The sequence below is a fragment of the Sus scrofa genome, chromosome 14, assembly GCF_000003025.6.
Source record: "Sus scrofa isolate TJ Tabasco breed Duroc chromosome 14, Sscrofa11.1, whole genome shotgun sequence".
In the NCBI taxonomy this organism is placed as follows: domain Eukaryota; kingdom Metazoa; phylum Chordata; class Mammalia; order Artiodactyla; family Suidae; genus Sus; species Sus scrofa.
In genome coordinates, this window is record NC_010456.5 from 48,615,230 (window position 1) to 48,642,694 (window position 27,465).

Sequence of the window (27,465 nt, forward strand, 5' to 3'; positions counted from 1 at the left end):
GTTCACATTAAGGTTCACACTTGACATTGCATAATCTATGAGTTTTGATTCATATAGAATGACATGTATCTACCACTGGAGTATCATACAGAATAATTTAACTGTGCATTATCTGTATTATTTCCTCTTCCCTCTCTAACCCCTGGCAATCATTGATCTTTTTATTGTCTCTATAGTTTTGCCTTTTCCAGAATGTCATATAGTTGGAATAGCCTTTTCAGATTGGCTTCTTTCACTTACTAATATGCATTTAACATTCCTCCATGTCTTCTCTTGGCTTGATAGAATATTTCTTTTTATCACTTAATAACATTCAGTGATGTTATTGATGTTATTGATGTTTTGATGTTAGTGATGTTATCCATTGTCTGGATATTCCACAATTTATTTATCCATTCACTTACTGAAGGACATCTTAGTTGCTTCTAATTTTTGGTAATCATGTAATAAACATCTGTGAGCAGGTTTCTTTGCAAATGTGATTTCAACTCTTTTGGGTGAATACCTAGGAGCACAACTGCAGGATATTATGGTAGGAATATGCTTGGTTTTATAGGAAACGGTCAAACTGTCTTCCAAAGTGGCTTCACCATTTTACATTCTCACCAGCAATGAATGAAAATTTCTGTTGTTACACATTCTGTTGTCAGTGTTTTGGATTTTGGATATTTTAATACGTGTGTAGTGGTATCTCATTGTCTTAATTTGCAATTCCCTAATGACATATGATGTCGAGCATTTTTCATATGCTTGTTTGCATGAAAGAATATGTCTGTAAATCTAAACAGGTATCTGTTCAGATCTCTTGCCTATTTTATTGGTTGGTTGATTGACTGTCTTTTAAGGGCTGCCCCTGTGACATATGGAAGTTCCCAGGCCAGGGGTCAAATCCTGCGTAACCGCCACAGCAACACCAACTCCAAACCACATTGGCGACCTACACTACAACTCATGGCAACGCTGGATCCTTAACCCACTGAATGAGGCCAGGGATTAAACCTGCATCCTCCTGGATACTAGTTGGGTTCTTAACCCACTGAGCCACAACAGGAACTCCCTCTTGGCCATTTTAAAATCAGGTTATTCATTTTCTTGAGTTTTTTTTTTTTTTTTTAGTGTTCTCTCTTTCTTCCCTTTTTCTTTTTATTTATTTATTTATTTTTTGTCTTTTTTCCTATTTCTTGGGCCGCTCCCACGGCATATGGAGGTTCCCAGGCTAGGGGTCTAATCAGAGCTGCAGCCACTGGCCTATGCCAGAGCCACAGCAACGCAGGATCCGAGCTGTGTCTGCAACCTACACCACAGCTCATGGCAACGCCGGATCATTAACCTACTGAGCAAGGGCAGGGACCGAACCCGCAACCTCATGGTTCCTAGTCGGATTCGTTAACCACTGCGCCACGACGGGAACTCCTTATTGTTGAGTTTTAAGAGTTTAACAATCCTTTATCAGATATATCTTTTACAAATATTTTCTCCCAGTCTCTGGATTTTACAATTTTTATTTTTTCCCTAATAGTTGATTTACAGTTCTGTCAATTTCTACTGTACAGCAAAGTGACACAATCATACACACACACCATATATATATATATATATATATATATATATGATATATTTCTTTTTCTCACATTATCCTCCATATTCTATCATAAATGCTTGAATATAGTTTTCCCTGTGCTATACAGCAAGATCCAAGTTTATCCACTCCAAATGCAATAGTTTGTATCCTTTAACCCCAAATTCCCAGTCCATCCTGCCCCCTTCCCCTCCCCTTTGGCAACCACAAGTCTGTTTTCCAAGTCCATGATTTTCTTTTCTGTGGAAAGTTTCATTTGTGCCATATGTTAGATTCCAGATATAAGTGGAATCTAATATGGTATTTGTCTTTCTCTTTCTGACTTATTTTACTCAGAATGAGAGTCTTTAGTTCCATCTATGTTGCTGCAAATGGAATTATTTTTTCTTTTTTATGGCTGGGTAGTATTCCATTATGTATATGTACCACATCTTCTTAATCCATTTATCTGTTGATGGACATTTAGGTTGTTTCCATATCTTGGCTATTGTGAATCATGCTGCAATGAACATAGGGGTGTGTATCTTTTTCAAGGAAAGTTTTGTCCGGATATATGCCCAAGAGTGGGATTACTGGGTCATATGGTAGTTCTATGTATAGTTTTCTAAGGTACCTCCAAACTGTTCTCCATAGTGGTTGTACCAACTTATATTCCCAGCAGCAGTGCAGGAAGGTTCCCTTTTCTCCACACCCTCTCCAGCATTTGTTATTTGTGGACTTATTCATGATGGCCATTCTTACTGGTGTGAGGTGGTAGCTCATGGTAGTTTTGATTTTCATTTCTCTAATAATCAGTGATGTTGAGCATTTTTTCATGTGCTTGTTGTCCATCTGTGTATCTTCCTTGGAGAAATGTCTGTTTAGGTCTTTTGCCCATTTTTCAATTGGGTTGTTGGCTTTTTTGCTATTGAGTTGTATAAGTTGTTTGTATATTTTAGAGATTAAGCCCTTGTCAGTTGCATCATTTGAAACTATTTTCTCCCATTCCATAGGTTGGGTTGTCTTTTTGTTTTTTTTGATGGTTTCCTTTGCTGTGCAAAAGCTTGTCACTTTGATTAGGTCCCATTGGTTTATTTTTGCTTTTATATCTGTTGCCTTGGAGGCTGACCTAAGAAAACATTTCTCTTGATATAATCTTGATAGATGTTCTTAAATTACTCTCTTAATGTTGGTACCAATTTATTATTTTTTTAATTTATTTTATTTTATTTTTGTCTTTTTAGGGCTGCACCCATGGCATATGGAGGTTCCCAGGCTAGGTCTAATCAGAGCTGTAGCTGCTGGCCTATGCCAGATCTGAGCCGCATCTGTGACCTACACCACAGCTCATGGCAACAGCAGATCCTTAACCCACTGAGCAAGACCAGGGATTGAACCCTCATCCTAGGGATACTAATTAGGTTCATCACTGCTGAGCCACAATGGGAACTCCTTCCTATTTTAATTTGCATTTTCCTTATTAGAGAAATACTAAGTATCTTTTAGTATGTTTATGTACCACTGGTATTTCCATTTATATAAACTGTTTGTATTTTTGGTTCGTTTTTGTGTTAGGATTGGTTCTTGTAATTGCTGTGGATGGTGAGAGAGTGAATAAGCAAATCCTGTGGGCCAGTTCAGAGCAGAGCTCAATATCTTCAAAATTCCCCTCTGCCCTCTTCATTTTTATATACTTCTTTGGCAGTTTGACCCATTCACTGTCTGTGGCTCAGGGTCCTGAATTTTCAGTCACTCTGTTTTTGCTGTTTTGACTGATGTTATGGTTTTTCCATATTTAATACTGAATGTGGTTTTTACACAACTTAAATCACTTCCTTCCTTCCTAGGATTACCACTCTGGGAAACCCCATTCTTAGTCAGCAACACTTTAAGGTCATAATCCTTTTATTGATACATGCCAACTGTGATCATGAGATAGCACAGTTACACATGTTTATAAATATATATTTTTTGGCCACGCTTGCAGCATGTGGAAATTTCAAGGCCAGAGATTGAACCCACACCACAGCAGTGACAACACTGGATCCTTATCCTGCTGAGCCACCAGGGAACTCCTATAAATGTTTTGAAATTCCATTTAATTCAGTATTACTGCCATTGTTCCAATGGATTCATTGTTACTTCACAGTATCTCTGATTTCTGGCTGTGTGTCACAGCCAGGACAGGAAACGGATCTTACTCAGTTTGCAGCTCTTTTATTTGTCTATCCATCCATCTATTATCCATCAGTCTATCATTCATCCATCCATCCATCCCTTCTTCCACCCACCCATTCTGTGATTACCCTTATTTCAAAAAGGATCAAAGAATACCTACACATGCATGTTCATAGCAGCATTGGTTGTAATGGCTAAATGGTGAAAGTAATCCAAATGTCCATCAATGAATGAATGGATAAACAAAATATGGTATATGTATGCAATGGAATTATTCAGCTTTGAGAAGGAAGGAAATTCTGACATATGCTACAACATGGATGAACCATGTCCTTGAGGACATTATGCTAGGTGAAATAGGGCAGTTACATGAGGACAAATACTATATAATTCTACTTACATGAGGTACCAAAAGTAGTCAGAGTCATAGAGACAGAAAGTAAATGGTGGTTGCCAGGGGTTGGGTAGGGGTGGGATGATGTGGAGTAGTGTTTAATGAGTGCAGAATTTCAGTTTTGTAAGATGAAAAGAGTTCTGTGGATGAATGATGGTTATGGTAACACAACAATGTGAATGTACTTAATGTAACTGAACCAGGCACTTAAAATGATTAAAATGGTAAGTTTTATGTTATGTGTATTTTACCACAATTTAAAAAATCTGTAGTAAGATTTGTTTAATCAACAGAAATTTATTGAGCTCTATAGGTTCCAGTTATGTGTACTAGGCACAGGAGATAGACCCTTAAACAACAAAGACGCAGTCCCTGCTCTCACAGAGGAGAAGACAGGCAAAAAAACAGGTAAACAAAGAAAGCAACAAGATATTTATATTTTATTATGAGTACTATGAAAGTCTTGAACTAGGATAGAGGTGAGGCTGTTGTAGTTAGGATGGTCAGGGAAGATGGTTGTTCTTAATCTTTTTTTGAGTCACTGATCTTGTGAGAATCTGATGAAAGCTATGGACCCTCTCGCCAAGAAAATACTAATCTGGTCACAATTGTGCATACAATTTTAGGGAGTCCATGGATATTCAAAACCCACCTCTGAGGTATCTATGAGTCTAAGGTCAGAAACTGCTTTACTGGTTCCCCAGTGTTCTAGGTTATGAATTCTAGGATGCTTAGTATGCTACACAAAGGTCCCCTGTGGTCCAATTCCTACCCACATCTCTGACTTTACCTCCAGTTATTCTGACCTGCCAAATACACTACAAGCACTTACTGTTTCCTAAATGTGCATTCTATTTTCTCTCACATTTCAAAACCTTTCCTTAAATGTTTTGCCTCAGGAACTCCTGCTTGTCTCTGAAGACTCAGTGCAAATATCCTCTCTTCATGGTTATTTCTTTTGCTCCTGTCTCTATATCCCTTACACAAAATTAAGCATGTTCTGCCTCACATTTTCTTACCATCTATCATGTTATAATTATGATGTTCATTATTTTAATTCATTCAGGCACCCATCTAATTTTATTGAGTATCTGCTACATCTTAGCTCCAGTCCTAGGTACAGTGATGGCCAAGGGACACTGACATTACCTTCATGAAGCTTATAGTCTAGTGGGAACTGTAGACAGTAAACATATAATTATATAACTGAATGTCAATTGAAAATTGAGACAAGTACAGCAAGGACAAGAACAGGGCTTGAAAACAGGGTTCTCAGAGAGCTTTTCAGCTAGAGGTGAGGTTCAGGCCAAGAAACCTCTTGGAAGAAATTTAAGCTGAGATTAAAGAATTATGAGAGTTAGCCAAGTGAAGAGCAGGGGAGAAAGCATCCTTGCGTAGGGAACAGCACATGCATATCAGATGTAAACTTTCCTTGATGGACCAGGAGGGCCCCAAGGCAGAGTTTGTGTCCTTTTTTTGGCTAGTACTTTCATCTCCCCCTCCTCACTTTATTGAGGTATAGTTGACAAAATTGTATATATTTAAGGTATACAATGTGATGATTTGATTTACATGTACACTGTAAAATGATGACCATGATCAATTAATGAACACATTCATCACCTCACATAGTTACCATTTTTTTTTTTTTGGTCTTTTTAGGGCCACACCACAGCACATGGAAGTTCCCAGGCTGGGAGTCTAATCAGAGCTGTAGCTGCCGACCTATACCTCAGCCACGTAGTTATCCAAGCCTTGTCGAAATCTATACCAGGTGGATGGAGTTGGGGGCTGATTGGCTATGTGAGAGGTAAGGTTCACAGGTGAGAGCTCTTGTGAGTTCCTCAGGCAATGCCTGCAGGCCTCTGGTTACCTCCTTCCAGTAGGTGCTTCTCTGCCTCATCTCACAAAGGGAGTTGGAACACATGGGTGATGGTCACACTGAGGTGTGGCTCAGAGAGCCAACTTCTCCAAAGCCTTTTCTTCTGGGGCAGGGGATGGTGTGACATACAGAAGTTCCTGTTCCTGCGCCAGGGATTGAACCCAAGCCGCAGCAGTGTCAATGCCGAATCCTTAACCACTAGGCTACCAGGGAACTCCCTCCAGGGCTTTTTTTTTTTTTTTGTCTTTTTGCCATTTCTGGGGCCGCTCCCATGGCATATGGAGGTTCCCAGGCTAGGGGTTGAATCGGAGCTGCAGCCACTGGCCTACACCAGGGCCACAGCAGCGCGGGATCCGAGCTGCGTCTGCAACCTACACCACAGCTCACGGCAATGCCGGATCCTTAACCCACTGAGCAAGGCCAGGGATCAAACCTGCAACCTCCTGGTTCCTAGTCGGATTCGTAATCCGCTGAGCCACGACGGGAACTCCCCTCCAGGGCCTTTTAACTCTGCTTCTTTACCAGGTCTTCCTAGGCTCTGGGTTTTCAGAAAACCAGGTGTATGACATAGATAGTACTTGAACACTGCTGACTTTGTCTGCACCTGTTTTAATTAATGATTCACTATATGCCTCATACCAATAGTCAGCCGGGACCAAGTGCCAAGCCAGGGGTGAGGTGAGGGGAGGGAAAAGGGAGGCCAGTTTGGGAGTACGCTCAGAATCAGGGCTAAGGCTTCACCTCCCTTTCTTGTCCCCTTCTCTTCCTGCTCTCTGTACCTAGGGTTAGAGTATGGACTATGGTATTAGACCCATATGGGGTTGCGCACCAGCTTGGACTTTTACCAACCTGGGCAAGTGGCTTTGAGTGTCAGTGCTCTCATCCATAAAATTGAGATAACAATAGCGTCATCATGAAGATGAAAGTTGTACCACTTGTCCCAACACACAGTATATGTTTTCTTTTTCATATCTGTCTTCTGCTCTTTCAGGGCAGGGCCCCAACTTGGGGCCCCATTACTTTGGATCTAGATAATGATGATGATAAAGATAAAAGTTAACATTTTATTGAGCACAGAATATGTGCTTGGCATTGTGCTGAAATGTTTTCCATAGGTTTGCTCATTTATCTTAGATATTATTATCAGGTTTGCTTGTTTATCTTAGATATTATTGTCTTCACTTTGTAAATGAGGATACAGAGGTTCCCCCTAAGTTAGATAACCTCTTCTGAGGTTACTGAGCTAATAGGAGGAGCCAGAATTCCAGCCTGGTGTGCTTCCCATCACTTCTTTAGAGCTGCCAAGCTCTTTGGGTGAGAAGCATCCAGGGAGGGGAGGGATGCTTTACGAGCAGTGGTCATGTTCCCCTTTTCCACTTTTAGAAACAGTGGTGAGCAATAGAAAATGTCACCTGAGGCCAGCAGATGTAGTGGGGGGAATGAGACTTAGGATGAAATACTATTGACCTGCTTCTGATATGCAACTTATTGTCCCCAGTTTATAAATGGAAACAGAGATTCTGGGAGCTTCAAGGCTCAGGCTAGAGTCATAGAATTGACACGGGGATTCTTCTTAAGAGATAAGCTGGTCAAATTCTGCTAATTTGATAGGTGAAGAAACAGTCTCAGAGGAGGAAGTGACTTGCCAAAGTGACTCCACTTGGCAGAGGAATTAGCACATGAACCCAGGCCTCTTGACTTCTGACCATGCGCTGTTCCTGCTGCCCCAGGCTGGAGACCAAGTTGAGGCAGTGCCCTTTGAAGACCTCTGGGGAAAGTAGGCTGAGGCACCTTACAACATCTTGCCCCACAGCTACTCCCTGAAGTTGGCCTGGGATTTGGGATCTAGAGGAAAGAATTTTAGTTTGCTGCTGAGCAACCTAGGCTCTGGTCCAGCCCAAAGCTGGCATGCATGGTAGGTACTAGCAAGCCTCTATTAGATCGGATTGGATCCCCATGTAGCAGTGGTTCTCAGGTGACACAGGGGGCTTGCCCAAGATCACCCAGCAGGACGGAGGCCTAGCCAGGGCTTGGATGCTAAGATGGAGCCCCCACCAGGGGTCAACCTCCTAATGACTTTAGCTTTAGTGAGAGGGTCAGGAGCACTTGTCCCTCTCAGGTTTCTACTCTCCCCTTACTCACTCCAGGCCCAAACATTAGCTCAGGAGAGAAAGTGGGCAGCCTGAGGCCAACTCACTGATTCTCTCTGCTGGCCCTGCTATTCATCCTAACCTCTTCACCTGGCAGATTTTTGGCTTTTATCCCTGGGCCTGGAATCACCCCCTCCAGCAGCTCCTTCCTTCCCCACCTTGCCCGTCCCAGAGCAGCTTCAATCCTGCTTCCTCCTATTATTGAACTGAACTCGGGTCTACTTGCCCGACTTGCCTGACTCAGCAAGGCTAATCTACCTCACTGAGTTGTGGTGAAGGAAAATAAAGTGTTTATTTGTAGGGCACCAGGCAAGGAGAATGGGCAGCTATTGCTCAAAAGACCTGAACTCCTCAGTGGCTTTCAAGCAAGGGTTTTTAAAGACAACAATGGCGTGAGGGTTGCTCAGTGTATGGTGATCTCACAAGGGATCAGCTCATGGACATTTTTCTGATTGGTTGGTCATGAGGTAACTGGGTAATGTTTCAAGAATCTTTTTTTTTTTTCTTCTATTTTTTTTGGGGGGGGCTGTGCCCAAGGCATGTGGAAGTTCCTGGGCCAGGGATCAAACCTGGGATGCAGTTGTGGCCTGAACCACAGTTGTGGTAATGCCAGATCCTTAACCTGCTGTGCAACAAGGGAACTTCCTGCAGGCATTCTTCTTCTTCTTTTTTTTTTTTTTTTTTTTCGGTCTTTTTGCCTTTTCTAGGGCTGCTCCTGTGGCATATGGAGGTTCCCAGGCTAGGGGTCTAATCGGCCTACGCCAGAGCCACAGCAACGGGGGATCCGAGCCGTGTCTGCAGCCTACACTACAGCTCAGCAATGCTGGATGCTTAACCCACTGGGCGAGGCCAGGGATCGAACCCCGCAACCTCATGGTTCCTAGTCGGATTCATTAACCACTGAGCCACAATGGGAACTCCTGTTTCAAGAATCTTAATCATCGATCTGGTTCCAACCTGTCTGGGATCTACATGCTTGTGGTCAGTATGTAGACAACCATCCTCCTTCAGGTTGGGTGGGTGTCTTAGTTTCAGCAGAACAACTGAAAGATATGCATCAGATTATTATCTATAGCCCTTCAGGAGGAACTAGGAGTCCTGTGACTCTATTATTCTAGTCATTAACTGTTTGAATCTGCTCTTTGAACTTGAGGAAGGGCAAAAAGAAGTGGGGGACATGGAGGGGCTTGTACCTGGGAAGGCCCTACTGGGTCCTTATTGGTTTCAGTTCCCCCTTTGCTTTGATACTTTTCAATCCTTAGAGGGACAGGGGAAGGACCAGAAAGGGAGTACAATTTTGGATAGAGAGGTTAATCATAAACTCAGCAGGGGAGCTCAGTTTTAGGGGGACGCAGTTTCACTCCATCTGATCATTCCATATTCAGACTCCATCACCATCACTGATTGTAGTAGTCCTAATAATCACCACCGAAAATAATAGGTCCTAATTCTTGGAACCTGTAAATGCTACTTTATTTGAAAGAAGGGTCTTTGCAGATGTGATTAAGGTAAGGATCTTGAGATGAGACTAGATCATCCTAGAGTATCCTGGTGGGTCCTAAATGCCATCACAATTTTTTTTTTTTTTTTTTTTTTTGCTTTTTGGGGCTGCACCCACATCATATGGAAGTTCCCATGCTAGGGGTCATATTGGAGCTACAGCTGCCAGTCTACGCCACAGCCATAGTAACATGGGATCCGAGCCAAGTCAGTGACCTACACCACTGTTCATGGCAATACCGGATCCTTAACCCACCGAACAAGACCAGGGATTGAACCCACATCCTCATGGATACTCATTGGGTTTGTTACTGCTGAGCCATGACAGGAACTCTGACAAATAGTTTTATAAGGGAGAGGTGGAGGGAGATTTGACAGACAGACACAGGAGAGAAGGCAATGTAAATATGGAGGCAGATAGTATCATTCCACTTGTATGAAGTACCCAGAGAAGTCAAATGCATAGAGATAGAAAGTAGAAGGGTGATTTCCAGGTGCTGGAGAGTTACTGTTTAATGGCTACAGTGTTTCAGTTTGAGGAGATGAAAAATTCTGAATTTGGGTGGTGGTGATGGTCGTACAACAATGTGCATGTGCCTAATGCCACTAACTGTATACTTAAAAATAATTAAAATGGTAAATTTTATATTATGTTTGTTTAATGACACATACCAAAAGAGACAGAGGTAGAGATTAGAGTGATGTGGCCACAAGCCAAAGGATGCTGGCAGCCACCAGAAGCTGGGAGAAGCAAAGAAGTGGCTCTGCTAGAACCTTGGTATTGTAGCCCTGATAATACCCTTATCTTGGCTCAAAGCAACTGATTCGGGACCTCTGCCTTCCAGACATGTGAGAGAATAGATTTCTGTTTTTTTAAGCCACTGAGTTTGTGGTAATTTATTTCATCAGCTATAGGAAGCTAATGCTTCTCACTCTTGAGCTTGCAACCAGAGTCCCCTTCAAATCTCAGCTGGACTCACAGGAATGTGAGACAATCCTTGTCTCTACTGTTTTGCAGATGTTCAAAGGGAGAGTCATGTATGCAAGTGAGCTGTCCATGGTCTGCTGCTGGTTGATGGCTGAGCTTAGATTCAAAGTAGTCATGTGGGTCCCCTCCCCAGGCAGCTCTCTAAACTCATGGCCTCCTCAGGTAGGCTGTTGATTTTACTGTGCAACAAGAGTTCAGGAGGTGGCCATCCTACCATGGGTCTCATTACCTCACACAGTTACCATTTTTTTGTGTGTGTGGCAAGAACACTTAAGATCTACTTTCTCAGCAGCTTTCAAGTATACAATATAGTATTGTTGACTATAATCATCACATTGTACATGAGATCTCCAGAATTTATCCATCTTATAACTGATAAATATTTCCTTTGACAAATATCTACCTATTTACTCCAGCCCAGCCCCTGATAACCACCATTATATTCTCTGGTTCTATGAGTTTCCTTTTTTAAATTGCGCATGTAAGTGAGATCATGTAGTATTTGCCTTTCTGTTTCTGACTTATTTCAAATAGCATGATTCCATTAAGGTTCATCTGTGGTGCTGCAAAGGGCAAGATTTCCTTCTTTTTTATGGCTGAACAAGATTCCATTATATATATCTCACATCTTTTTATTCATTCACCAATCAATGGGCCCTTAAGTTGTTACCATGTCTTGGCTATTGTCAATAATGCTGCTCAGAACATAGGAATATACATCTTTAACATAGTGTCTTTATCTCCTTTGGGCATATATCCAGAAGTGGATTGCTGGCTTGTGTGGTAATTCTAGTTTTAATTTTTTGAGAAACCGCCATAATGTTTTCTTAGGTTTAAACTTCTTTTTTGGAAAAACCAATGAAGAAAAGAAATTGCAAAAGGGCCTCTGTCAACTTAGGGATGGCCGTGGTGGCAGGTTACTTGCAGATGACATGCTTTTGTTTTTTATTTTCTGTCCCACCTGGTCCCTCCCTATACATTGTGGATAAATTCCCCCCTCCCTGACCACAGTTGCCCTCTCCTGATATGTCCCACCCTCTCCCCTTACCTGGCTCATTCCTTTTCTTTCAGGGCCCTACCTAAACCAGACTTTTCCTAGGCTTCCCCCAACCTCACCTCATTCCCAGGAAGTGGGGACGAACAAGCACTGCAGTGGCAGGAGGGGAGTGGCCCTCAGAGGCAGTGAGGTGCAAAGCAATGGGTTGCTTGGCTTTGGGCAGGATGGGTGTCTTGTGGAGGGCAGAAAGGCCTGAGGCAGAATAGTTTGCAGGAAGGGTTTGTGTGGTCCTTCCCCCTCCCCACACCTCATCCCCCAGCAAGGCTACCTTCTTCAAAATGGCTGCTCTGGGGTCTCCAGCACTAGCCCTGAGAACACCCCAACCTTCCTCTGAACTAGACCTGCTTTGACTTGGGCTGCAGGGTCACCTCTGTCACTGGATCACTGAGTGACCTTGGGTGGGTCATGCCTCTTCTCACAGTCAACTGAGATGTGTGTTTTCAGATGGGCAGGCTGAGCCCCCAGGAAGGGCCAGAGTTCCATGAGCTCCTTGGAAGGGATTCTCTAGTATCTTATCTAACTCCTTCCTGCCTCTGAAGGGCCCCAAATAACATTACTGGGTGAGGCACAGGACAAGGCCATAGCTCCCAGTGGGATCCCCTCCCTAGTCTCAGTTTCTTCTTCCCTACAGTGGGGGTTACAGTGCTCCTGGGAGCTGCAGGCTATAGCGAGGGAGGCAGAAAGGTGAACGGTGAGTGGCCATCCTTGTGGCTAAGAGAATGCCATTGTGCTGAATGTTTTCCAGCAACATCCAACAGCTTATGGTCCTCTACAGAATGTTCTCCATGGAGACCAAGATCTTGGCTGATTCCTGCAACAATCCTGCACCCATTTTACACACGGAGAAGCCAGGTCCACGGAGAACACAAGACTGGTCCAAGGGCATATGGCAGGTGATCTGAAGCTTCTAGGCCCCTAGCACCAGCAGACTGACTCCTCAATGGAGTCACTCCAGCTCTGACCTGGGTGTGGCCCAAGAGCAGGCCAGGTGAGGCTGCCTGATGCCTGCTGCATGAGCACAGCGGGCCTTTGTGCCAGGCTGGCACCACCCCCTGGCTAGCCCCTCCCTGATCCAGAGACAGCCAGTACCTACCCGCCCTCCACCTCCTTGCCAATAGCTCTACCAGCTCCTCCTCGTTCCGCACTCAGACCTGCTCCCTGACGGTGCAGGGCTAGGGCCCCTGCATGACAGCCCTGCTGCCACACTTCACGGGTCCCCTCCCCTGAGGCTGATCATTAACCCAGAGGCCACATAAGAAGCAAGTGGCTTGGGTGGGACGCATTGTTGCAGTCGCCATGGACAGTAGCACCTGGAGCCCCGCGACCACTGCCACCACCGAGCCCCTGAAGCCCCATGAGCGCATCCGCAATGCGGCTGACATCTCTGTCATCGTCATCTACTTCGTGGTGGTGATGGCTGTTGGGCTGTGGGTATGTGGGGGTCCTGAAATACAGACTGAGGGGATGAGGGCCAAGGGAGGGGGGAGATAGTACACTGAGGAGCCATGGCCTTGGTGAGCTGCGAAGAGGGGAGGGTGGGCTGAAGGGTGTGTGGAGCCAAGTGGAAAGGACTTGGAAGTGCTTGCAAGGAGTTCAGGGGGCACAATGTGAGATATGGGGCAAGCAAGTGTAAGAAGAGATGAGAGGGGTGCTGGCAAGCACCCAAGGAGGCTCCCCAGGGCCTGTGAGCAGAAAAGGAGAGTGGGAGAGTGGAGAGGCTGAGGGGTGGGGATATGAGGGGCAGGAAGGGACCAGCTTGTAGCTGTAGGAAGTGTCCCAGTGCTTCAGAAATGAGTCCCAAAGAGGTGACTATTGTCTAGTCTCTTAGTCATCCATTTTCAAGTGGAAAAGAGAGTGTAGGTCGGGAAGGACACAGCCTCTTCCAGCTGAACATGCTGTGGGACTTGCATCCCTGTCTAGGGAGAGTTCTTGTGCCTGGATCTAGGGGCTGGAGTGAGTAAGAGTTGGGAAAGGTGGATCCAGGAAGAAGAGAGGAGGAGGAAGACCAGAGGGTGGCCTGGTGCTGTGGAGAGGGAAATGCACTCCCTTTTGGGATTCTGGGGACACTCTAAACCAGAGAAACTTGTTCTTAGCAGTCTGGAAGTTGGAAGTTTCACTTGTGACAGACTCTGACACACCCAGCAACTGGAAGAGAAGTGTTTTAAGAGTGAAAATATTCCAGCCACTCTCAAAGCCTTTCATGGGGAGTTGGGGGGGGGGCACAGCAGGCCAAGTTAGAGCAGGTGGTTGTAGTCTTTTGACTTAGAGGTGGACATTAACCCTTTCATGGCCACAGAGTTTTTTTTTAAGGGATAAAAGGAAGTGTTCATTTTTAAAAAGAAAAAAGTAATTGTAGAAGCCAGATTATGACTGTAAGCCTCAAGTGTCACAAGGGGTCAGTGTGGCTGATTCTTGCTCAATACTCTCAGCTTCCCGGACATGGTGGAGAATCCAGCTAGGAGCCAAGGTTCTCAGGTTTAGCTCTGGCTTTACCACGTTCCAGCCTTGCGGCATTGCTAATAACCCTGCCCAATCTCAGTTTATGCAAATATGAAGTGGGTATACAATCTTACCTGTTCTTACGACTCCCCAAGTGGCTGTGAGAATCTGCAGAGCTGCATCTGAAAGCTCTTTGTAGACTCTAGGAATCTTTTTTAGTACTGTTATTTTTTTTGCCCTCCAGGATATGAACCAGGCCCCAAATGATTTTGTCCTTTTAATGAAATGGGCATAAGTGACCAGTGGTGTGGGACATCTTCACAGAAAGCCACAAGGAGGGCAAGATTGCTAATCCTCATTTTACATGATAAAAAATTGAAGCAACCCCATGTGGTTGTGATTTGTCACAATATGTGGTTGCAATATCAGGTTGCAATACATGGGATTGTTCCTGGACCCCAGGTCTCTTGACTGGGTTTTCCATGGCACCAAGTGCTTTACCACCTTGCCTGCCTTCCTCCTCCCACCCTACCCCAGCTTGTAAGTGCTGCAGTCTAGATGTGAGTCCATCATTTGCTAGCTGTGCTGTACTGCCTGTTTCCCAGACAATTGCCAATAATCTCCATTCCCTTAACCAATCTCATTTTTAGCCCTGCAAGTCCTGCTGATTATGGTGTTTACATTTTTCAAATATCTGTGAATTATTAGTATCACCTGTCTTGTTAAATGCTACTTAATGAGCCTGCTAGTATTTGTCTACATTTAGTCTTCCCCCATTAGTCAGTACCTCTGAACACTGATCATTAAACACACTGGATTTCTTCCAGTTTACATTCCTCTTTTTCTATTGGAGTGTCAAGAGTGGTTTGATTCAGGGACAGGCATCCTGACTCCTGCATGATCTCTGGGCTGCAAAGACAGAGTGGTCCAGGCCCCCCATGGCTCCTCACCTTAGAAAAGGCATCCCCAGCTAATGTTCCTCTGCACCATCCCCATCTCTTCCAATATTATTTTGTTCTGTTTTATCCTCTTCCAATGCTGCCTTATTTGGTGATATTTGGGCTTGAGTTTATTATTTCCTTAGTGTATATTTCCGTTTTTCTTTCACCACCCCTCAGTTTCTTTCTCAGGAATTTGCATCCTTTTAAGCTGAATTTCTGACTTCCTTCTGGAAGACTTCATTAAGCTCTCGTAAAACCTCTTATGCCACGGTTGTTAAACTATAGCCCATGGGCCAAATCTGCCCCATGGCCTGTTTTTTGAATGGCTCACAAGTTAAGAATGGTTTTTACGTCTTTAAGGGATTGTAACAACAAAACAAAACAAGAATATGCAGCGGAGATTATATGTTATCTCAAAAAGCCTAAACTGCCTGGCCCCTTTTTTTTCTTTAAAGTTTTATTGAATAGTTAATTTACAATGTTGTGATAATCTCTGCTATACAGCAGAGTGATTCAGTTATACACATACACACATCTATTCTTTTTCAGATTTTTTTTCCCATGTAGATTATCATAGAATACCGGGTAAAATTCCCTGTACTACACAGCAGTTCCCTATTCAGTCCTTTTTCTTACCAGAAAAAATTTACTGACTCCTGCCTTATGCAGTCATTTGCATTAATAGCATCATTGGATGCCTCAGTCATAATGGTCCCTGAAGGAGCCCAACCTTTCCATTTTACAAGGAGGATCAGAGAGAGTGACTGTAAGTTGCTCAGATGGATCAGCCCCAGAGCTGGGACCAGAACTCAGGTCTTATGATGCCAAAGGCAATGCTTTTTCCACTATCTAACCTTTTCCCCTCCCTAAGACACTATCCTTTCTGGGAATACCCTCTGCATGGTCCTTACCACCATTTCATTGCTGTGACAATGTACCAGTGGTGCTGAGTTCCTTCATTCCTCACATATTTTCATAAAGTGAGGGTCCAAGTTTATCCAGTTCAATCCTTCTCATAAGTCTCTTGTTTAAACCACTTGACAAAATCATCTGACAAATTGTCGACACTTCACTTGAATACCTCCTTCACAATCTTCCCCCAGTGGGACTCCTTCCATCTGTGGACAGTTTGGACAGTGAGGAAGTTCTTCCTGATCCTGAACTCAGATCTGACATCCTGGAGCTTCTCCCATTGTGTCTGGTTGTGCCTTATACAGGCCACACTGAGTGGATCTGTCCCTCTTGACAAATCAGAACATGATAGGCCAACATTCCCAGATTCTTAAGCTTCAAACAAAGGTCTGAAGTGTTTTCCTTTTTCTCAATGATATTTTTTTTCCACCAAGAAAAAAAATCAACACTTCACTCAAATACAGTAATTGTGCTTCTTTTGCCCCTTCAGCTTGCAGTTGTGCAGTCATTTTCTTCTGGTTGCAGTGTGGACAGGCAAATTTTTTTTTTGGTCTTTTTAGGACTGCACTCTCAGCATATGGAGGTTCCTAGGCTAGGGGTCTAATTGGAGCTGTAGTCTCTGGCCTATGCTACAGCCACGACAACAACCAGATCTGAGCTGTGTCTGAGACCTCCACCACAGTTCATGGCAATGCTAGATCCTTAACCCACGGAGTGAGGCCAGGGATTGAACCTGTGTCCTCATGGATACTAGTCAGATAAGTTTCTGCGGAGCCACAACGGGAACTCCCTGGACAGGCAAATTTAATCCCATGGTTTACAAAGTTGGGTCTGGAGTCCTAGAGCTTTCCCTTGTGCGTTTCTTGCTCCCGGAGATGTGACCAGTGGGGAGGAAGGAGACAGGTACATGAGCTGCAATGCATGATCCAGGAAGAACCTACTGAATGTGGTGACAAGCTGCACAATGCCAGCCTGGAGGGGTGCTGCTGTTCATTTCTATAAGGAGTGTTCAGGGTGGGATATGGGAGAGGAGTGGAGCAGAGGGCACTGAGAAACCCATTCATCCAACGTTTTATTGACTTTACCCTATGCACAAAGTATTGTACCAAGCATTATGGGGGATTAAACTTTTGTGAAATGATGACCACTGTCAAGCTAATTAGCATATCCATTACCTGGCTCCATGGTTACAATTTGTGTGTGTCTTGAATGTTTCATATTTAATTACTCCCTTAGGAAATTTAACTATGGAATACAGTATTACGAACTATAGTAACCATACCGTGCATTAGATTTCCAGAACTTATTCATTTTATGGCAGAAACTTTTTACTTTTGAGCAACATCTTCCCACTTCCCTCACTCTCCAGCCCCTGGCATGATTACATATTTCAAAACATCACATTGTACGCCTTAAATATAAACAATTTTTATTTGTCAAGTATACTTCAATAAAGTTGGAAAAGTTTTGTAATATGGTAACATAAAGTAAAAAATGGCTGTGAATGAGGTGTAGATGAAATTTGCTAGATGTTCACAGGAGAGAGATAATTTTTGTTTGGGTTGCGGGAAGGCTGTAGGGAAGGAGGCTGTGGGGAATATCTGGTAAGGTTTCATGGGGAAGGTAGTGTTTGAGGGCCCTTGAAGAATGGGTATGCAGAGTCTGGCCTTGCAGAGATGAGGGTATGAACATTCCAGAGAGGAAAAGTCTCTGTATAGATACACCTCTTCACCTTTTATCCATCCTCAATATCCTTACTGAATTGTGTAGCTTCTGACCTATCCCTCATATTCTTTCTCTAAGCTCTTAAAAAGCAAATTTGCAGTGTTATATCTGGGCCCCAAACTCACTTTCCTGTCCCCCCAACTATGCCTGGAGGCTATCAGCCTGCTTCAACTTCAGAATAACCTTCAGAATGGTCTTTCTCTGACCAGCTGCTGAAGCCTGAGTCCTTGGGACTTGTTTCTGTATCAGTCCTAGTTACCTTCCCTGCTCCTTAGCGCTATTGGTGTTCTTGCTCTTCAGAGGAAAACCACTACAGAGGCCCCAAGAGTAATTCCTATGGAAAGACTCCTTCCCAGGAGTCCAGAAAGATCTGAGCCATGCACTTGCTGGCACTGCCTAGCACACAGGGGGCTCAACAACATCTGTGTTAATTCTGTCAAACATAGGTCCCTTCCTCCTTCTGAGCATCCTGGAGCTCCAGGGAGGTAAGAAACGTGGAAGAGTTTCAGAAAGTGAAGTACGTAGAAGAAAGTGTGAATATATAGGGGACAGGGGATGTCCTTTTGGATGGCAAGGTTACTTTGTTCTAATTTTCTATTAAATTTTGACCCTTCCTCCCCAGGCTATGTGCTCCACTAATCGTGGGACCGTTGGAGGCTTCTTCCTGGCTGGACGAAGTATGGTGTGGTGGCCGGTAGGTTTTCTCTGAAATACTATGCTGAAAAATGATATTCCCTATAGGAGGCCATTTTCTTGTTGGTTTTGGGTGGTTGTGATTCTATTTCTTGCTTTAGATCCCTGATAATGGGTCTCCTGCTCACCAGGTCTCTGGGCACCCTTAATCTCTTGAAGTGAGGAAATAACCTTTAAATAAGTAATGCTTGGGATTTTTCAAAGGATAAATCAAGGAAAAGACTTCACAAGGAGGATAGTGTGGAAAGTAAAAAGAGCACACTGTCCAAGGTGATCTTGAGCAAGTCTGAGCTTCTACTTCTGTTTCTATAAAATGGGAATGGTACTATTTACCCTCCATGAGTATTATGAGAAATGCAGACAGCTTATGGGGTGGAAATTCAATACACAGTAGCTCTCCTTTGCTAGCTTTTTGCTACTTTAAGTCCCAGATAAAGAGGCTTTATCTGTCCTACCTCAGGAACCTAACAGTGCCTGATACACAGGAGGCCCTCAAAAAATACTTTGTAGAGTGGCTGGAAGAGAGGCCCCCTACTGTTTCTAGTTACAATTTTCCTCATCTCCTGGTGGATTTTGTAGTTTGTGTATCTGACAGGTGTTTTCTCTGACGTTTGTGCATGGACAGAACTGTCCAAATCAAAGGGCATGTGCATGAGTAGAAGAGGAATTGGGAGTCCCTTCCATCCTATCCATTCCTTTCACAAGGCTCTGGCTGGTTTATCAGTTCAGCCCAGTGACCATTTCAGTCCAAAGTTCTCACTGAAACTACTGGTTGACCAAATTGGCCAAATTGTGCAATTCCTTGGGCTTAAGATAAAACCAAAACTGGCTGGTGAAAGAGGAGTGTAATGAAGCATACATACATGATAAGAGAGTGACAGCTATAAAGGAAGAGAAGCAAGAAAGTGAAGAGTGTCACCGTCATATACATAGCACAGAGGGGAGGGAAGGAATCATACCAACCTGAAATTCTGCCTTGGCCTTTATTCAACTATTTTAGGATGGACTTTAATTGCTGGCATTTTTCACAGTTGCTATGGTTATCCCTGAAGTCACTTCTGTTTTATCCTTGTTGTGGCCAAGAATACTATGCAGATGCTGATTTCTGTGGTGGGCCCCTCATGGTGGTCTCTCTTGACACATTTTATCTTCTTATGCTTTGGCTTTAGTGCTTTCCTAAAAGCTATTGTTGGATAGGCAGCTCTGATTGCAAAGATCAAGACAAGGTTGGGGTAGTCCCTCTAGAACTGCACCATCCAATATGGTAGCCCCTAATCACATTGGTGGTTTAAATTGAAATTAAAATAAGATAAAAAATTATTTCCTTAGTCACGTTACCCACTTTCAAGTAATTAATAGCTACATATGAATAGTGGCTACTATATTGAACACTGCAGATCTAGAACATTTCCGTCATTTTAGAAAGTTCTATTGGAGAGTGCTGCCCTACAGATTTCAGATCCAAGGCTGGCATGAAATCTCAATGGACTTAAGATTTCCTGAATTTTAAAACTGAAGAGAACTTTGAGGTTTACTTTAGTGGTTTGGAAAACAGTGCACCCCCCACCCAATCTAACGTTTCAGTGCCCCTTACAGTAAACTTGCCATATGCTCATCCAGCTTTGGTTTGCATCCAACCCTTTTTTCTCTTCCTTTCTCCCATTTTAACAGGAAACTCATATCTCTTCATGTAAATTTCTAAGGCTGAGTTATTGGGTTAAGACCTTGGCTTCCAATCTTTGGACCTTGGAGAATCTAATGAGAATGGCTTGGGGCAGAACCACTGGTAGGAGATATACATTTTGGGCTAGATGTGGGAACATATCACATCTTAACCAGCGATGATGTCTTTCTTCCTGATGGTACATGGGTTCCAGTCTGGGCTGAGAGTTGGTTGGTGACAGGAATTAGCCCCACTCAAAACAGGTAAGTTTCAGTGGTTCATGTGGGGCTTCCTGTGAGTATTGTTTCCTTACTCATGTCTCAGTATTAGATTATTATAACTAACAGAGAAACATGGCATCATTTCCTTCTTGTGCAGAATTCACTGCTTCCTTGATGAGGCTGAATTTTGACTTTCCTTCTACCAACAATAGTTTCCATCTAAGGCTCATAAGATTTCATTAATGTTTGTAGACATGCTCATGTATCAGAATCACCTGGATGTACTTCTAAAAATACAGATTCTTGGGCCTCACTCCAGACCTACTAGATTAAAAAACCTTGGAAGAAGTTCCTAAAAATGCATTTAAAAAATCTTCCCACATGCTGTTGATGATCCAACGGGTTTGGTAATCACTGACTTGGGTAGACTCTTACCTATATGGTCAGATTTACTGAGAACATCACCATCTGTTAGGGATGCTGGCAAGGGGGATTCTTGACTGGGGGTGGAGTGACCTTTCAATTCTGAAAATGCTCTAATTCTAGAAAATTCTAGAGTAGAATGATCATGAGCTTTGAAATTAGCCCATCTGAACAAACTCATTTATTAGTTGTATGACTTTGGGCAAATCACTGAACTTCCCCAAGCTTCAGTTTTCCACTCTGTAAAACAGGAGAACAATACCTACTTTGGAGGGTTCTTGTCAGGATTAAATGAGATTATGCAAGTACAGCACTCAGCACTGTGTTTGGCAGGTGCTCAATAAATAGGACCATTAAGAAAGGGAAGGAAGGTTAGGGATGCCAGGACAACCCCCCAGTTGGCACTTGTCTGGTGTCCAAGCATTTATGTGAAGCTATTGCTGCTACTTCATTTAAATTTAACTTCCACATTGACTATGTGAATAAATGTGTGCGATTTATATGTAACTTAGTTATACTACCATAAATCATCAATTCCAATTACACACTGACCACATTTTAACAGCTCTGAGATTGCTGTGTCTAACAATCAGTCAGTGGCATGCCATACTTTAAATGGCAATGTTTTTTCTTTCTTCATGCTTCATGTTCTGTCCTACAATAGTTGGTCTTTTAGATTCAGTGAAGTATGGCTATATTCTAACACAGCAGTCTTTAAAAATATGTTAACTACAACCCTTAGATGCCACTGAAATGTGTCAGGGCTGCCCTTGTCCTCTTTCCCAGAAACTTGACTTTTTTTTTTTTGTCTTTTTGTCTTTTTGCCATTTCTTGGGCCGCTCCCGCGGCATATGGAGGTTCCCAGGCTAGGGGTCTAATCGGAGCTGCAGCTGCCAGCCTACGCCAGAGCCACAGCAGCGCAGGATCCGAGCCGCATCTGCGACCTACACCACAGCTCACGGCAACGCCGGAACCTTGACCCACTGAGCAAGGGCAGGGATCGAACCCGAAACCTCATGGTTCCTAGTCGGATTCGTTAACCACTGTGCCACGACGGGAACTCCCAGAAACTTGACTTTTATTTATTTTATATGAGGGGAATCTAATAAAATTTTGTTGGAGGGCAAGGTTCTGCTGATTTACGAACTTTAAAAACTGCTAACCTAGAAAAAATAAATGATTTCTGATCTAAAATTTAAAAATTTAAAATTTAAAACTATTGCAATACACACTTGAAAGAAGGAGTTGAAAGACAACACAGCATGCAAGATAACGCAAATCAAGTACTTTCTCTACAAAATTGAAAAATAGTTTAAACTCCATCAAACCTATACTTCTAAATTTCCCTTTGGATTAAAATATAAAGTCAGTTTAAGCCTGTCATCAGTCTGTAAGTTTATAACCAGAATATCAGTCCTCAAGTGTGCTGGCTCGAGGAGGACATCACAGGGACCGTAAGCTCTGGGAGCTGACATCTCTCTCAGCCTCCAGAGGGGTTCTTTGTTCCCTTCATCTGCCTTTAGCCCTGTTGCTTTGTGCTGCAGGAGGCGTGAGTGACCAGAGAAGCTTCAGGAAGATAGTTCCAGGGGATTTTTAGGAAGGGAGGACTTGTATTGACCTTGGATTGATATGCTTGAGGCTGTGACCCATGAGAAAAGCAGGTGGAAATTAGAACTTGTAATGTCTGAAAGGAGATTGGACAGAGGAGAGGCCAGTTGGGGGCATTCTTGGGGCTTCAGGGACTTTGAAAGGGGTGGTTGTTACCTGTAACGGGTGGAGATCCAAGTGCCTGGAAAAAGACCCCATTCCTAAAAAGTTAACAAAGTTAAGAGAGAGAGATAGTTTGTACTTGGCTTGGGGGTAGAAGTGAGATACCACAGGGTGGAAGAGCATGGGCCCCAGGGCTGGGTTACAGGAAGAGTCAGCTTACAAAAAGAGCCAGGCAGGGAGGCCCCCAGAAACCCGAGTCACACTGAGTCAAGCCAGCCAACAGAGTAACCTGAAACCTTATGAGTGAGATCAAACCTACTGTAATTGTGGGCTGGCTGGTAGAGCAGGATTCCCCTTTTCTTATGCCACCGTGGTTTGTACCTTTGATGAATAGCTGCCTGTGTGCTGGGCTGTAATGATTCTTTGAGAATGTGGGAGATATAAAAGCAGGAAAGAGAGCTTTGAAGGGGAAATTCCCCATGCCTTGGCTAATGGCAGAAGAAATTGTTCAGAGAGGTAAAGCCCCAGGTACACAGCCCTATGGAGAACTTTTGTTTCGGAAGAGAGTTTGGTTGCATCAGCCAGGACTACTGGAAGAGCCAGCTCTATGGAAGCAGCTAGTACAATAGGGCTGAGGCAATCCTTCAACAACCTCTGAGATATTTTCAAATGCTTCAGAAGTAAGCATTCCAAAGGGAGTGGGGACCTCACAAGGAACAGAGGTTTGCCTTGTCCTAGTTTTGTGACACTGGGCAAATCATTAACCTTTCCAAATCTCAGGGAGTCTCCTCTGTATGAGAGATATTCAGATTGAGGATCTCAAAGCTTCTTCAAGGACTAAATTCTAAGATTCCATACCATTGAAGAAGGAACAAGCATGTGGGAAATGGGTGTGGGTATGCTAGCTAGTCTATCATCATCAGAAATTGGAGGGATGTGTTTTTCAATAACCACAGATTCTTTCCTTCCTCTACTATTAGAGAATTGTCAGAGAAGATATCAGTGTTTTAGGTCAAGGATTGACAAACTTTCTCTGCAAAGGTCCAAATAGTAAATATTTTGGGAGGTTGTAAGATTGCTGTTAAAACTACTTAACTCTGCTGCTGTAGCCTGAAAGCAGTCATGAATTCTATATAGATGGATGGACATGGCTGTGTTCCAATAAAACTTTATTTACAAAAACAAGTGGAGGGCCAGATATGGTCCCTTGGCTCTAATTTGTTGACCTCTTGTTCAGGCCTGGGCTCTGAAGTCAGGCTGCTTAGGTTCAAATTCAGTTTCTGCCCTTTACTAGCTGTGTGACCATGTTTGAGTTACTAAAACATCTTTGTTCCTTGCATTTGTTATCTTATAGCAGAGATGACAGTGCTAACTCAAGATTGTAGTGAGGATGTGCACTCAGTCTCAGAACAGAACCTGGCACACAGTAAATTCTCAGGTTTAGCTCTTGTTCTTTTTTCAATCCTCAGTGATCCAGCAAGAATGGTGATTAACCCCAGAGGTTGCCCAAGCTCACACAAGATGTAGACAGAGCCAGGGCTCTCTCTGTTCTTCTTGTTACTCAGGTCTTTCTCCTTAGCCTTCGAGGTGGAAATTTATGAAATCAATAGATATGGTCTACAGGTTTATCTGGAAACCAAGACGTTCTTTCATTTAGGGTTGACCTGAGACCCTGATGGAAATTTTCTCTGAGGAGAAAGGACACTTTCTCATACTTCTTCAACTCTCTTGAGTAAAATCTATCAGATTTTGTCTTTAAGTCTGTAAAACCTAATAATTAGAACAAGGTTCAGCCACTAAAGATGCTGCTGGAGTGGACAGCGGCAGGCCTGGAAGAGCCTGGCAGGCCTAAGACCTAGGTGGGCCCTCATGAATGAGAAGGGAAGAGCAGAGATGAGGTGAATGGACATAGAGACAGGAGAGGCAGACAGATCACCAAGGGAGCAAGGATCAGGAAGGTGTGAGATGGGGACAGACATGTACTTGACCTTCACAAGCCTGGGTGGAAATGACCTCCAAGTCTAGGCAGCCCTCTCTTCCTACTCTGATTGCATGTAGCTGTGTGTGCTTTCACTTATCCCAGGGTTGAGCCTATGTTTTTCTATATATATAATATCTTCCAACACTTAATCCAGGGCCTTGCATCTAGTATGTGCTAAATTAAAGGAATGGGAAGGAGAAGAAGGATATGTCCTCAGACCCTCAAACTGGACCCTTTGTTGAGGTCAGCCTCCATTTTGCTCTCCAGTGCAGTGACCACACAGTGTAAGCAGTTGTAGGAATTCAGGAGGTTAGGAGGGTTCTGGGTCCAAGTGAAAGCCTGCCTCCAGCAGCACTCCACATTTTCATTCCTAGGTACAGAGAATAATTTTTTCTTCAGATTTTTTTTTTTTTTAAACTGGAAAAGCAAGCCTGACCTCAATCAGAGGCCTGATTTCAGCCCACATTGGACTCCTTGTTTAAATCTGGTGTGCTCATGCTTCCTCACTATCTCAAACATTTGGTTTCTCTCTGTTTGAGTCTGGATTTTGCAAATCTTGGCAACTTGTCCGTTCTCATAGATATGTGTCTCCTTTGTGATGAGAGTTTTCTGCTTTGCATCACAGTTGTTGCCTTGCTGTGTTCTCTCTCTTCCTCTCCTCTTTTTTTCTCTTTCTCCTCTACCACCCCTCCTCCTCCTTTCTCTTACTTCTCTTCCTCTTCTTCGCTTCTGTTCTCCTCTCCCCTCTTCCTTCATCCTTGTCTCTCTCTCTCTCTGGTTGGTCCATTTTTTCTCCCATTCTTCAGGGAATGGTCTCCTCTGAGGACTTTCTCTGATTCAAGCACAGGCATTCACCACCCCATGTGGGGCCTCAGTTGAGTCGTGTATAGCCAAGTTCCTGTCATCTAGTTTGTACTTAAGCTCTGGCTTCTCCTTTCCCTCTGGCTGCCTTCCCAGAATTCTCTAACATGTCAGCACTTCTGTAGACAGAGAAAGGAAAAAGTAAGTCATAATATCTCTAGTTGGTGAAATCAGAGAGTGCTGAAACTATCCCCAAGATGAAGTCTTTGGTCCACTCATGAAGTCTTTGGACCACTTAGAAATGTATCTAGGCTTTCTCTGTCTACCATTGGAATGGCACATTGTGAGTCAGCTGCAACTATAAGTTTCTCTTTGGGTAAACTTTATGTTAGAGAGGTGATTTAGAGTTGAGGTTAAAAGCAATGGCTCTGGAGTCAGGCTGCCTTGATTTGAACCCCTGGTCCATCCCATCCTAGCTCTGTGGCCCTGAGTGAGTTACTTACCCTCTCTTGCCTCAGTTTCATCAACTTCAAAATAGAGATCATAGCACCTACCTCATGGAGTTATTTTGAGGATTAAATTAGTTAATACATGTAAATCTCTTAGAATAGTATACAGTTAGTACTACCCAAGTTGGCCATTCTTATCATCATCATCATCATTATCATCATCATCATCATCATCACCATCCCTCATCTATAGATCCTCCTTCTTAAACTGGGAATTCAATCATTTATCCTTATATGCATTGCTGTATTTACATGTTGATTACCTTCTATGTGTCACATTCTGTGTCAGGTGCTGACATATATTAGCATGTATGTATGACCCACATTCTTAAAAATGTATCTGAAATTACAGTTGTGGTAAATGTTAAAAAAGGAAGTACATTTGAGGTGGGAGGCAGGGGGAGGAGTCTTTCTTAACCTACATAATAGGGTCAGGGAATGCCTTTCTTTCTTTTCTTTTTTTCTTTCTTTCTTTCTTTTTTTTTTTTTTGCTTTTTAGGGCCACACCTGTGGCATATGGAGGTTCCCAGGCTAGGGTTGAAATTGGAGCTGTAGCCACTGGCCTACGCCATGGTCACAGTAATGCCAGATCTGAGCTGCATTTGTGACCTACACCATAGCTCATGGCAACACTGGATCCTTAACCCACTGGGCGAGGCTAGGGATCCAACCTGCAACCTCATGGAAACTAGTCAGATTTGTTTCCTCTGAGCCACGATGGGAACTCCCAGGGAATGCCTTTCTGAGGTTTGGGCATTTAGGTTGAGCTCTGAAGGATGAAAAAGGGGCAGCTATGTGAAGACTGGGGGAAGAGCAAGCCAAGTGGAAGGGACAGAATGGTCAAAGGCCTGAGGTGGGGAGGAACTCAGGATATTTGGGAACTGAATGGGGGTCAGCATGGGGGAGAGATTGTATATATTGATCAGGCTTCTTCAGGGACCCTGAATTGCTGATGATCCCAAGGATGAGTCTGTCTGAGTTTGTGAGAGGGTTGGTCTCCAGCCTCCTTGACTGATAAATGCCAACAGAAGACCTCACCCACCTTTTGTGCCAACGGCATGTGGGATGATGCCAGCTTTGGCAGTGACTTCCTGATTTCATGCCCCTTTAGTTCTTGGGGCAAAGAGAGATATTCATGAAGTTAATAAGTGAAAGGCCACCATTGTCAAAGAAGGGTGTGAGCTGACAGAGTAAACAGAGATTATGATGACTCTGGAGAAGGCCAGTGTCTAAATATTTACCAGAGTCTCAGAAATGAAATAGTCTGAATATATGAGCCCCTTCTGTCTCAATCCAGGAAATGTCATCCCTAAGAGATGGCAAGGATCAAAGATTAGACCTTTTCAAACTTCCCCTGTGAAAGTTTTCCTTTTTTAAAAATTTTATTTTATTTTTTTATTTCCCCAATACATTATTTTTTCCCTACTGTACAGCATGTGACCCATTACACATACATGATTACATTCTTTTTTCTCACATTATCATGCTCCATCATAAGTGACTAGACATAGTTCCCAGTGCTACACAGCAGGATCTCATTGCTAAAGCATTCCTTATTAAGGGAATTGGAATATTAATTCGGATTAAAGACCAGTTCCCCAGAGGGAGTAATAGGAAACATAGGTGTGATACAGACATACACATGCTATTCCTGAGTTTACAGAGAGGTGGCAGGAGGATCTGATCCCACTGTGCCCATTTGGAGAAATTCAGAAGGGAATGCCTGGGAAGAAAGGAGGA

The 27,465-nt window shown here is 43.4% G+C and overlaps 1 protein-coding gene across 2 annotated transcripts in view; it reads left to right on the forward strand.

Moving 5' to 3' along the window:
• The window catches only part of SLC5A1 (solute carrier family 5 (sodium/glucose cotransporter), member 1), a 137,746-nt gene that overhangs the window by 48,830 nt on the left and 61,451 nt on the right, over window positions 1-27,465 (forward strand). Inside the window, exons 1-2 of one of the 2 annotated variants that reach the window (NM_001164021.1) lie at window positions 12,996-13,138; window positions 18,347-18,418. In NM_001164021.1, coding sequence (NP_001157493.1) covers window positions 13,004-13,138; window positions 18,347-18,418 — 207 coding nt within the window. In that variant the 5' untranslated portion in view covers window positions 12,996-13,003. Of the gene's footprint in view, window positions 1-12,995; window positions 13,139-18,346; window positions 18,419-27,465 lie in introns of those variants that run through there. The other variant, XM_021072101.1, reaches the window with a different exon arrangement.